A 13863-nucleotide genomic window follows, 5' to 3' on the forward strand; every position below is an offset into this window, starting at 1 on the left:
GGGAATTGGCCTGGGGATTCTGCATGCAAGATTGACATAAGATGTTAGTTTAAGCTGCTGATGAAAGAATTTATCTGCATTCCTTTTGAATTTCCATCTGTGACCTCCTGGGGAAAGAAGAGTTAATGCCTTGAAAAAATAACTGTATGTCACCCTGTTCAGCTGGACCTGGAAATGGCAGAAGGAAATGATAATGTGCTAGGATATCAGGAAAGGGCTCGGAGCTGCTCATGGGAAGTAGGAAGCATGGGTCTCTTGTTCTGTGGGGTTTCCTCTTGCTTCAGCAAGCCCCCAGTGCCTGGCGAGCCCTTTTTCCCAGAACTCCCTGCCCAGCTGCTGCCCAGAGCTTGTTGTACATGAGCACAGGGGCAGAAGCTGTACTGGAACTCATGGTGCCCCACTGACTCAGGCCCAGGAGTTTGAAGGGCTGCTTTGTAGCAGCTGTGCTTTCTGGTGGGGAAAAAGATGCTCCTTTGGATGGTGAGATGTTGGATAAAAAGCTCCTAGAGGCTCCCAGCTCCTCAGCCTTGTTTTTACCTCCTGATCTGGAGAGAGTTTGTTGTTCCTCTCTAACCCCAGATTTGGCAAGAGCTGAAGGTACTCTTGACCCCAGGGCAAGAGAGCTATAGCTTATGCTTTTACCAGAGGGAAATTAGCTGGGGGCACTCCAAGCCACGAGCAGAAGGATCAGCTCTACAAATGCCAGGGGAGAGTGGCTTTCTGTTTGTGACATATGGGAATTCTGCATGAGGTGGATAAGAGCAGAAAGATTTGCCTAGGAAGATTTCTGGCATATAAATCTGAACATGCCTCAGAAATCCCAGACAGGAGAGAAAAGAGAAGGTGCTGAAGACCTCACTTACATTATTCTGGGCCAAACATGGAGGTGTTGTATGGAGGCCAAATTGACAGAAACTTCAGAAATGTACCCTGTGTTATACAATTTCCTGTATGGCTCTGGCAGGATTCCACCTTCTGTTCAGTGGTAGCCTTGAAACCAGATAAAATGTTCGGCCCTTTCAGCCTGCTTTTCTATTAAAACCATCCCGTCTGAAACAAAAAGCCCTTGAAAATTGCTTGGCAACTGCCCACTGAATGTTTTGATTGTGAAAATAAAAAACAAAAGTCTTTGTTACCAGCATGTTCTACATTCTATTGGATATACTGTTTTAGTAGATGTCAGAATAGGCTCCATGCCTCCAAATACACTATTCTGAACTTTTTCTTGGAAAATGTAGTCAAGGGATTCCCCAGCTGATTTTCTAATTGCCCTGCAGCATAGAGTCCGTGTGCTGTAAGTGAACTGTACTCTCAGATCATTAGTTTGTTCCCTGAACACACACTCATTCTCTTTGTGCCCATGAGGTTCTGTGGCTGTGTTTTCTGCCATTCTAGCTTCAGTAGCTAACTGGAAGAGGAACTGGTGAGAGAAAAGCTGTGCTGACTTCTGCAGTCCAGTTGAGCTGTGAGTTGGGCGATCATAACACTAGTGTTGACCTAAAAATGTTTGCCTCCATCAAAAAACATGCAGCTGCTTTCTCAGCTTCTTTCTTTTCTGTACCACAGTCCAGGGGTAGGACAGCAGTGTGAGCTTGGCATACAGCCTTCTCCACTAGATTCTTCTCCAGACGCTGACAGCCGAAGGCCGTGCCACAACTGTAAGACAGCCCCTAGCAGGATGTTCATGTGGTGGCATGAAATGCATCTCCACCCCTAGTTCACAGTTTTGACACTTTCTCATCCTGGAAAAGATGTTGCACATGACGAGGACTATTGTTTTAGAATATCCTGTTTTATTAAGCCTGTAGTGGCTGATTCTTCAGATCACAGAGCACAGGCCTTCCTAAAAAGGACGTGGGAGTACTGGTGGACAGCAAGCTGGACGTGAGCCAGCAACATGCCCTCACAGCTCAGAAAGGCCACGGTATCCTGGGCCACATCAAAAGAAGCACAGCCAGCGGGGCAAGGGAGGTGATTGTACCCCTCTACTCTGCACTGGTGGGATCTCAGCTGGGGTACAGCATCCAGATCTGAGGTCTTCAGTACAGGAGAGACATGGACCTGTTGGAGTGTGTCCAGAGAAGACCCACAGAAATGATCCGAGGGATGGAACACCTCACCTACAAGGACAGACTGAGAGAGCTGGGGCTGTTCAACCTGGAAAAAGGAAGGCTCCAGGGCAACCTAAGAGCAACATTTCAGTATCTAAAGGGGTGGCTGTAAGAAAGAATTGGACAGGCTCTTCTGCAGGATCTGTTGTGACATAGGAAAATAGTCTCAAATTTAAAAAGGGGAGATTCTGACAGGATATAATGAAGATGTTCTTTACAGTAAGGGTGGTGAGGCACTGGAACAGGTTGCCCAGAGAGATCGTAGATGCTTCATCCCTGGTGACATTCAAGGACATGTTGGATGGTGTTCTGAGAATCCAGGTAAAGGTTAATTCCAGAGGAGTTGGATTAGGTGAACTTTAAGGGTCCTTTCTGACTCAAACAGTCCTGAAATTCTATGATCATGCTGGTTTGCAGTAACAATCAGGAAAGTGAAGTGGTTGTGGAAATCTTATGAAGACAGAGCACCTCAGAATCCCCTGTTAGTTTTGTTTGCTGCCAGACTAAAGAATAAGTTCTGGCAAGACACAATGAGGATAGTTCTCTGTCTAAGCAGAGCTAATAGGTGTTAGAAATGAGAAGAGTATTATGAGCATGGGAGAGCAGGCACTGGCAAGTACTCTTCCACTGACCTCAACATCAAGAAAAGGCAACAGATGTGTCTGGATCTCATCACTACACACTGGAGAATGCATGTGTCCTAGTGATATAAATCTAGCTTTGGTGGACCCAGATTAGTAGCATTACATTCTGTTACCTGTGTATGTCTGGGAGCTTGCATCTGGGAGTTGTGTAAGCAGCTCACAGAGGCCCAGGATGTTAGCAGTCTGCTCACTGTGTCTTTGGCAAGAAGTAGACAAAGGTGTTGCAGGACAGATTTGAAAGAAATAATTTTTTGATGCTTTAACTGAGTTCAGACCATGACTGGCTGGCACGTGTGCAAAAGCTGACTGGTTTTACCAGGTAACAGTCACCTTAGCAGACAACTTCACTGTGTGCAAAAAGTTCCTCCAAGCCTTCCCCATTGCATTTCTTTCCACATGGCTTTTGTTACCCCAGGTGTATCAGGGATCTTGGCTGCTATGTGTTGTGGCTCTGCAGGATTCCTTCCCTTGGGCTGACTGTACACAGTGTTTTCACAGCTGTTCCTTTTCTCCCACATAACGTTAAACTGACCAGATAGATAGGAATTTTAGTTTTTCTCTCCCCAAACACTGCAGATGTTCTCCCTTGCCTAGCCACAGTGCAGGACACTGTGCTACTGAGCTTTCCCCACAGCCCCTGAGTTTTTCAGAGCTGACAGACACCTAATTCACACCATCTGCTGTCCCACATGCCGTGGCTCTCACAGCAGCACGCACACGTTGGCTGACATGTCTGACCCATGATGGGTTTCTTATTTGTCTTCATCTGCATGTAAAAACTGGTTTAGTTCCTGTTTTCTTTGCAGGAAACAAATTTCAAAGGTACTTTGTGCTGAGGCATTCCATCAGCTAAAAAAGGAATGCAAAGGAATAAAATTTGTACTTGGGGTGGGAGGTGGTGAGCTTTTAACCCCTAAGGGAAAAGATTGAATAATTTGAAAATAGAGTGCAGTACGTCAGTGAAAGGACGCGTGAGAATATTGACAGTTCCTCATCACAAGGCCTCTCATTCACCTGGCCAGTACATCAGCATCTGCAGCGTGCTGAATATTCCCCTGGCCGTTCTCAAAGCTGTTCTGTTGCTGAGGCAGATGGACACGGCGCAGCGTGCCACGTGCTGTCGTGTCTGGCTGTCTGGTTGTAGGATGCTGCCGCAGCCGGGCCAGCCCAGGCACTGCAGGCGGTGAGCGGGCAAACAGCTTCTGTGCAGCCTGCAGGAGGCCTTCACAACATGTCGGGTTATAAGCACGTGTCCAGCTCTCCTGGAGAAAATTCCATGGTTCTGACAGGGTGACTGAGTGTGGAGAAGTTATTGTCTTCCTCTGTACAAGGAGGTGTTCGTTTCAGTTCAGGATGGGGTTTCACTCGGCTGTCAGGCTTCACATTCCTGCGCTCCAGCGGTGCGGTTCCTGCAGGCACATGGCTTCCCACCGTGAGCTCGGCGGGGGTGGTGCCCAGGTGCTGTGGTGTGTGTGAGGAGCGCTCACTCCTACATGGCTCCTGCAGCCCATGTGGTGGCCTTACTTAGAGGGAGTCCAGCGCAGCAACGCTGCAACAAAAATGAGGAAAACCAAATCATTGCAATGTGGTTCGAGGACATAAAGCAGAGTCACATACCTCTATAGGTGCCGAGTTCCCCATGTAAGGTTTGGCATTACAAAATCACTCTCTTGTCCCAGTGTAACCCCTCCCCCCGCATCCCTTTCCCCCAGAGCCAGTGCTTTCCCTCTGAATTATCTGTGTCATGAGGATGAGTTCCAGAGAAGGGCCCCCTTGTCTCTGCACCAGCAGCTGGGGTGAAGAGGGAAGACCTTGTGCATGTGGCCGCAGGCTGCTGGGAGCTGCCTTAAGGAGGCCCTGCTCCTGACACCTCCTTCCCCCTCACTGCAAAGTGCTTCTGAGAGCCAGCTGAAATTCTCCCTAGAACTTCTGCATTATCCACTTTTGCTTTGCTCTCAGAGATTTGGTAAGATACCTTACTCCCGTTTTCGCACACTTCTTGTAATTAGTTTTTGGTTCGTAATTTGTAGGTATTTTAAGTATTAGTAATTATATTGTTTTGGTATTTTAAATCTCACTATTGAGGTTTATTTGAAGGAGTTACTGATAGAAAAAATTCCTGTGCTCATTTTGTATTTCTTTTGCTTGATCTTTTCTGTCTGTTCTCTGCTTTCTTGTTCTTATCTTTGTCTTCTTCTCACTGCCATATGAACTGAATTTGCTGACTCCTAAGGAAACCACTGATCTACTGTAATTCACACTGTAGTTTAGATTGCTTGAGTAAATTGGAGACTGTAACTGAAATCAAGTGACATTGCTCTGCATCTGTAGTCATTTCCAAATATTTGTTTCTAAAGATTTGTTTAGTAAATCAAGCTTAAGGGCAATTCTGGTGTGCTGTTGTTAATCAAATTCTTTTTATGTGATCATCATGATACTTGATTTTTCTTTATAGTTTCTTTTGATGCTAAATAAAGACATACAAGTTGGCAGGTTCCAGGTACCCTTAAAAAATACATTGTTACAAGATACTTGTTAGTGTGATTTGGTACATACAAGGCAGTGACCCACCACAGAGGTTTCTGCTCCTTTTTGCTTGCTGTGCCTCAGCCTGTATTCCAAAACAGTGAATTTTATAAAATCAGATTTTGGAAAAGCTTAACATAATAATGACTTTCTTCATTGTCTAAGTTATATTAAATATTTTTACCTGGAAACACAACTTACAAAGAAACTTGATTATTACCATTCATGCTTTTGCAAGCTGAAGTGTTATTTCTGTTTTGAGAATAGTTTTCTCCTTTCTTTTCTTCCAATACAGAGAGAAGAAACTGAAAGCTAGAGTGCAGGAACTGGTGAGTGCTTTGGAGAGGCTCACAAAAAGCAGTGAAATCAGACACCAGCAATCTGCAGAATTTGTTAATGACCTGAAAAGGGCAAACAGGTAAAGTATCTCCCAGCAGATGGATGCACCATTGACATATATATATATATTTTTTGCTTTGTTCTAGTAATGCACTCTAATTCTCACCATGTCATAATGACCATTTCTGGATCCTTGCATTCTCATAAATTGAATTCTGAAGGTTAGATGTGGAGGAGGTTAAGGCTTCCTAGTGAGGATGCTGAAAACGACATAGCTAAAAACAGAGTGGAGGGAACTGGTTGACTGTAACTGAGTTACTAGGAAGTGCCATATTGTTTAAAACAAACAAAAAACTAAGAAGTCCCTCAATTTATCAGACTTCCAAATCCGTTATTTTGCATAAATTTCTCCTTTTTTCTCTGGCTCCAGCCTCTTTAACAAACCAGCTTCAATAATCACACTTAAAATTTATTGCTCGGTCAGTACATGTGGGTGAACTGAGGACATGGGTTTTATCTGCCATCCTACAAGGAGCCTGCTTCTCACAGTGTAATTTTCATTGATACAGTAAGGAGAGAAAGTCTTTGTGGTGAGGAACAGTGCCTACCACAAGTTCTCCTGCTGAACCAGGTGGATATGTAAAAGATATTTATATAGAAGATATTTAGCAGCTGACAAATTAGCAAAATATGTCCTACTCTCATGTTAATTTTCAAATGCAGCTGTTTACTCAGTGCTGGATTTTTGTAATCAGACTCTGGCCATAAGAGAATCATAAAGCATGACATATTTAGTGTTTCAGAACAGTAGGCCAACTTTCACGTTTAGTATACCAAGTCTTCTTTATGTATTGAACCATTTGTTAAAATATTTTTGAGTAACTAGTTTACTGGTAAAGATGTGTATTTGTCCAGAGAAGGTACAGAGGCTAGCATTGATTCGTGTTCAGATCAAATGAGTTTTAAAGCTCCAGTACATTTCAGGAAGAGGGACCAAATCTTTGAGGGCCCTGAAAAACGTGTTTTGCTTTTGGCTGGGGTTATTTTTTTGCACTTGCTGTGAGCAAGATTTTTTGAATGACTTTGTATATTGCCCTGTATTTCTAACAGCAACTTGGTAGCAGCATATGAAAAAGCAAAGAAAAAGCATCAAAACAAGCTGAAGAAACTGGAATCGCAAATGATGGCCATGGTGGAGAGACATGAAACACAAGTCAGGATGCTCAAACAAAGAATAGCTTTGCTAGAAGAAGAGAACTCTAGACCACACACAAATGAAACTTCACTTTAAATGCATCTCTTTCAAAGATCTTAGTGCCATCACAGATTTCTTTATTTTAGAGGCTGGCTTTTAGGTTGCTTCAGCGCTGAGATCTGACCTATCAACACAGGCACAGTTCAGCACCATCTCTCAGATCTCAGCTGTCCAGCCAGGAGTTATGGGGATAATCTAAGCATTAACTAAGTACTGTTTGATAATGTAAAATGGCAGTGCCTGAATTATCATGCTATAATTATGTTCATTGTCTGTGTCATTATGTCTTTACTCATACAGGTTCTCTTCCATTTTATGTCCTATGGATGATAGTAGGACATAGGAAAATAGTTACTGTTGATAGGTTTTAAATTTGGGCAGGTAATCTGAGTTTTTCTGATTCCCAAGTCCCTCTGCACATGGCTGTACTCACGACACGTTCAGATGGTTAAGCCGTCTAAACAGAAGGCTGCAGTTCAGGAAGCTCATAGGCTTGTTTGCTTTGTGCTTCACAGTAGCATGACTGTTAACTAACAGTGACAATAAAGTAGGAAAGATGCTTTTGATTTGGGGAGGGGATGAAACAGTTTTTAAAACAAGTTGCATCTCTTCAAAAGACGGTTTATTTCGTATGAGTCTGTAAGAGGACTAAAGGCTGTAAGTTTTTCCGTGCCAGATAAACAGTCTGTGCCAAGGGTGGTTCAGAGATTGCAAGCCATCATCTGCTATTTATTTACACTGCGCAGGGTTTGTTTGCAAGTAATTTGTGAAAGTTGAGTTTTCTTGTCAGTACATGATAGCCAAAATTTTCCATAAGAGGGTAGGCAGCCTTTGTCACTTATAGAGATTTCAGCACATCTTTCTTTTGTCATGCGGTAGAATGACATATTTTAATACTTTTAACCAAAAAAGGTACTCAGTAGAAATGTACCTGTTTCATATTGAATGCATACATGCAAAACTATAAATGAGTAGGTGTATGGATGTACAGCCACAAACAGAATGTGAATGAGGTCTTCATAGAGCTTTGTAGGTTAACTTTTGTTAATTTTACTGTTCTTTTGTTTAAGCCACATCATGTTAGCGCATTATCATGTGACTTAGTTGAGAGATGTTGGCCTATTGTATTAAGTGGAGCATGGGGATTGGGCTGATTTCTCGACAGAGCAAAGATGGGAGACTGCCCGAGTTCCCATTTTAAATGCAGTTTGTTTTTTCTTGAGTGAGTACAGAAGACAGTTTCCTTGTTTACACTTGTTTTTAGTTTGGCTAAACGTTAACATTGTAAGCCTGTTGCTGTTACTCTTGTACGTTGCATTTTTCAAGCTCAGTTCTCTCCAGTAACTCAGAATTCAGGAGTTGTCCATCATTGTTTTTATGTGCTGAATTGCACCTCAAGTTCTATTACATGTAGAATTACAAAAACTTCTCTTATTCAGTCCTACAATTTCTAGTTCAAGCAAAGTATTTTTAGAGGATTGGTTTTATCTACTAGTGGCTTAGGCTTACAGGCATGAGAATTTATTTTCAGAATACAGCGTTGTTAGGTGTTGTTTTCAACTTAATCTGGAGCAGTTTCTGATCATTACACCTCTGATTTCATTACTGGCATCTGTTTTACTTACTGACAAACATACCTGGCAAACTCCTAAAGCATGCTGGAGGTAATTTCTGTTCTACTGTGGCTGCCATTTTCTTCCTTCCTTAGGGTAGTAATGATTAGTTATACTTCACCGGAGTGTGATAGATGAGCAACAAAGCCAGCACGCTCAGTGGTTGATTGCAGCAGCACATTAAAACAGTGCTAATTTCAAAACTGAGTTGTAGGTAGTGATGCCCTGGGCTTGGGTTAGATCAGTCCATTCTGTCAAGCTAATTGTACTTCTTAACTTGCTTATAATGCAAATGGATATTTTTGAAACCAGACTATTGAGGGAATAGATAGTGTTGCTCTGGTTTTGTTAAATGGCCTGGTTATCCTTGGTCAACAAGTTTCTTGTCAACAGCATTTTTGTTTTTGCCATGTGGCTGACCACACTTGTGTCTGAAGTATACACCTGATCATTTTCTATGCCGTTTACAGTTTTGTCTTCTTGGATCTAGAACACCCATCTAGTGTGAGGTCATCTCAAATTGTCAGAGTGAAATAAACCTTTCACTTTAAGATAGTTAGACAGTACTCTTACATGGGCTTTCCTTATGCCCTGTTGTTCTGTTCCTTGGTAGCTGAAGAAGCCATTAAGTTCATGTAATGCAATAAAGCTTAAAGCATTTGAACCTGTCTTTATAGGCAAGATGTACATTAGGAAGCATAGAAAATTGCAGTGTTCTTTGCAGCCTAAGGCCTAATGATTTGCTGGTTCTGCACAAACTGAATGATGTTTTACTACCTTTGCTGTGCACCTTCCCTACCAAGAACACTCTAAAAGTGTTCCACAGTGAATTATAAATCATTAACTGTATATAAGCCACATTCCTTTTCTTCCCATAGGACGTAAGTAGGACAGCAAGACTGGTATCAGACAGCCCCAGCAGCAGCTGTAATTTGCCAAAACAAAAGTTACTTTGCCTAAACCATCAGCTACTGCTTGTCAGCATTCTACAGTAGGGCAGCAGGGTCACGGTGAAGGGCTTACTGCTGTTGTGGAAACTGTTATCTCTGATTAAAATGGCTCCAATCCTGTGACTGAGTACTGAGAAGCAAGTTGCAAGTTGCCTTTAAGTGAACTGGTAGCACAGCAGTGTATGGACAAGAACTTCATCACTGACACAAAAATCAACTTGAGTGACCCAACACTTAATTCACCTAACACTTGTGGAGTTAATACATTAGCAAAGCAAGAAAAATAGTTTATCTTGGCAAGAACCACAAATGTTTTTTTTTCACTCATTAATCTTAGGGTGTCTTATTTCTTAATTGCTGGAGTGCATGAAACCTTTTATTTCTTTGTGTTCAGAAAAAAGTACTTTTTTTTCTAACTAAGCATATAAATCTTCACCAGCTTGAATGTACTGTTAGCTATAGCACATGTCTAAAATTGCATTAATTATGTCAGTATTGTTCTGCTGTTTTTAATAGAAGTTTCTCATTTAAAACCTCATTTAATACTGTACCATACATTGTAATTTTAGAATCTTTTCACCTTGCTGAAATAGCTTTAAATGTGTTGCTGGTTTTTAGTCTCTTAGCTGCTGTAAAATAGCTATTTTGTGTTTATTTGATATAGAACTGTAAAAACTGCATTTATTTATACAGAGACATTTATAATACTTATTTTACAAATGTTCTTATATTCTGAATAAATTTCTAAAGCTGCTTCTTTTCCTTGTGGTTGCTTTGCCACACCGTGTCATCTTACACTGCTCAGAGGTTCTGCTGAGGGGCAGCACGGTCACCTTCCCTGAGATGAGCCCCAGAATCACAGAATGGCCAGGGTTGGAAGAGGCCTCAAGGATCATGAGACTCCAACCCCCCTGCCACATGCAGGAGGCAGCGAGGGGGATGGCGTGACACTGCCAGGAGTGCTGTAAGAGAGCTGAGAACGCAGGTGTTCACCACGCACCCCCTACAGATTCAGGAAACGCAGCACAAACGGGAGGGCACATTCTGTATGTTACCTTAAATTCAGATTATGTGGACCAAAACTTTTGTTCTTGGAAGTGACTGAACATCACATACCCCCCTTGCTTAGTCTAACGTTATTTTAAAAAAAGGTTTTTCTTCCCACTGTGTTCAGTGGGCCTCTTATCCACCTTTATGACTGGCTCTGAATGTACTACGGTTGTTTTTACTGGCACAAACATTATCTGTGTTGCTAGCTAGTTTAAGGCAACGTTAAACATTCTACAGTGAAAGAATAAGCTGTACTAGCAGCACAGGCACTACATTTCACTCTAATCAGTAATTCTTATACTTCAGCGAGATTGTACATAAAGTCATTTAATTTTAAAGAGAAATTACATTATAGAAGAAAATGTCAATTTTGTCATTGCTTTTTAAATTGTGTGCTTCAGTTTCTACATCCATGAATAAAATTATAGTCACAATCATCAGTACAACCGATGTTACAGATAGTTACAGATTTTATTTACTAAAATCAAACAGCTGACCAATACAAACCCTCCTCAAGATAACATAATGGAAATTGAATAAAATCTGTAACTTCACATAGGTTCAACCCACAACTAGCTGTAAGTACTTTCTACTTAGCACTGATATGCCACTTCCATACCAGTGAGGAAAACAGATTTAACTTCTTTCTTTAAAGAAACAGGAGGAAGACATAAACCATCATGCATGAGCCACAGAATAAAACACGGGCTCTATTTTGCTGCAAGGCATGCAACACTGCACAGAAAAGTTTTCTTTAGGCAGCAATATCTGAGTCAGTCCAAGTCCTTGTGCATGTATAGGGATTCAGCATTAAGCCAGAATTAATGAACAAACCCCCACCTTCCTCTGTGGGGTCTCTTTTCTTCTTTCTGTTGTTGTTGCTGTTGGGGTTTTTTATTTTTGCAGGCTTGTTTGTCTTGGCTTCTTTTTTGTGGTTTCTTTTTTTGTTTGTTGTTTGTTTGTTTTCCTTATGTCAAAGTTTCTTGCAAACCTGTATGGACGGGTCCTCAAGGCTGAAGTACTGCTTCCACATACTGCAGTGCCAGGCAGACATGGTAAAATTCCTTAAGGATCCTGTCTTAAGTATTGGCTTGAGAAGTGTTTACTGAGAGCTTTTAAATCATGAATTTTACAAACTTTTCCTGTATAACAGAAATATGCACCCAAACAGTAAAAATAAATGGTTTGCCTCCCCAGCTTAATTTCAAACGTGCTTAGAAAAAGTTGCAAGTAAACTTTTATCAGTGAAAAGTGTGTTGTAGAGAACTGAGTTTGTAGGTGCTGTATTCTTAAAAAGCTGTGGATGCCTGTTTTAAAATCAGCACCTGATGGGATGTAGTTATCTTCTTCAGGGCACTGAAGTATAACCCATAACAGAAACAAATTGCAAGTTAGTTCTTCTGATCAAGTATTTTCCATAAAGTTCAGGGTGGACCTACTAAATTATAAACACTTTGTACCCTGTGAAAAAAGTATACTTGTTTCTCCCCCTCCCCCAACTTTGACAGATGAAGACACATTTTCTTCCAAGAAGTATTCCACAGTTGAGAACTATTTAAAGGTAAGTGTTCCAGTAAATTGGAATCTGTAAGTTGGTCTATTTTAACCTTGCACTTTTAATGAAAAGACAGGTTAGAACCCAAGCATTAGATTTTAATGTACTCCTAATAATCCAAGTAATTTTATCTTGTATGATTCTGAACGTGGCCAATGTAATTGCTACATCGTCTTGCTTGTAAGTTCACAACCTACTTGAAACAGTTAAATGCACACACAGCACAAATCCTACTGCATCTATCAGTGCATATGTACAGTATTAAGAACAGTGCTGATACTCATACTTCACCCACTTCTTTCATTCTTGAACTAGACTATAGCTATAAACATATTAGAACAAAAATCTGTTATGCAAGAGTAGAGACATTTCCAAGCCTAATGTACTGTAAAAGCACCTTCAGTTAGTAGAAATTTACCTCAGAAATTATTTTGGTTGCTTCAAAAGTTGAAATATTTTAATAACAAAAACAAGCTGAAATTTATATGAAGTCACATGTAAGCACCAGATTCTTCAACAGTTACAGTGCAAGCTCAATTTTATGTGAATAATCTGCTTTTCAATCAACAAGGGAGGCTATTCTACTAGTTCTCAGAATGTAACTTCTTAATTTAAAAGATGAAGGCACGTGATTTTTATCTCTGAAAAAATCTGTTGCTTAGAATTTCTTACCTATGTCACCCATGGAGCAGCAGTGCCATCTGTACCCCCAGGACATTACAGCTTGGATTCTAAATGCAGACTCTTGCTTGTCATACTAGAATGGTATGAGTGCAGACATACACTGCAAATCAATAAACACAAAGAGTTGGAAAACAGTGCTCAATCTGAGAGCAAGTCTATTAGAATAGCCAGACTCAAAGTCTGCCTTGTTTATAAATGTAACTGCTACGTAAACAACAGCCTCAAGCAGGTGAAGGCAAAACACAATCAGCATTGTTCTCAGTTCACTAAACTAGATCTGGAAGATTGGAGCACAGCACTGGAAGCCTGGTAAAAGAACTAGGCCCAAAATTGTGTCACAAACTACTTATGCAGGTTTGGTCTAAAATTAAGTGTAAAAAAAAAAAATTAAAAAGCCTTGATTGTGCAGTAAATAAAGCTATATCCCCTTTTCTCAATACCACCGCTTTCTGACTTCAAACTACGCCAGACACAGGTATTTTCAGAAGCATGCTTGTACATCAAGGAGTTAATGCAACAGTACAGAACATCCTTAATTCCATTTGGCAGATCACTCTTCAGTCAATCTTCAAGGCATTCTGCATGGTGGATAGATGCCATAAAACTCCACCAAGACAGAGAATTTATGTGGTACCAGAAATAGCAAAGCAGTAGTAGGTTCCTAGTACCCAAACATTTGTTGTTCTTATGTTATAATTTGGACATTCCATACCTTCTTCAATTTCAAGAAAACTGAGTGACCTTTCATACTCTGAATGACCCCTCTTCCAGGGGAACATTCTGGCTTATTTTTATCAAGCATCCTGACATCACCTCTTCAGTCTGGCATGCAGTTACTTATCTTCCTGTGTCTAGCTCCCAAAAATAAAAACTGAATTAAAATCTCTCACTTGTTATTTCTTCACTGTTTTGCAGAAAAGAATGTAAACTGTATACTTCTAAACTTGGAAATATATTTAACTATAAAATGACGGTGAAATAAGAACATGAACTAATAGTAAACAATCCAAAATGCTCACAGTGCAGGGCATGATGGAAACCATAGGTCACATGCCACCACACTCAGGTTTTAGCAACCTTACTTAGGAAGCAGAAAGCAATAATACTACAAGGAACAGTACCCTTATACAAAGAAG

General features: G+C 40.9%; 1 protein-coding gene across 4 annotated transcripts in view; it reads left to right on the top strand.

The window, feature by feature from the left end:
* MCC (MCC regulator of WNT signaling pathway) overlaps positions 1 to 10191 on the top strand; it is a 199187-nt gene extending 188996 nt beyond the window's left edge. For all 4 annotated transcript variants that reach the window (XM_052700982.1, XM_052700981.1, XM_052700983.1 and 1 more), the window contains 2 exons: positions 5577 to 5699; positions 6731 to 10191. In XM_052700982.1, the coding sequence (XP_052556942.1) occupies positions 5577 to 5699; positions 6731 to 6911 (304 nt within the window). In that variant the 3' untranslated portion in view covers positions 6912 to 10191. The remainder of the gene's footprint in view (positions 1 to 5576; positions 5700 to 6730) is intronic.
* The last annotated feature ends 3672 nt before the right edge of the window (positions 10192 to 13863 follow it).

The sequence above is a fragment of the Tympanuchus pallidicinctus genome, unplaced genomic scaffold (assembly GCF_026119805.1).
Source record: "Tympanuchus pallidicinctus isolate F22 unplaced genomic scaffold, pur_lepc_1.0 scaffold4, whole genome shotgun sequence".
NCBI classification, from domain to species: Eukaryota; Metazoa; Chordata; class Aves; order Galliformes; family Phasianidae; genus Tympanuchus; species Tympanuchus pallidicinctus.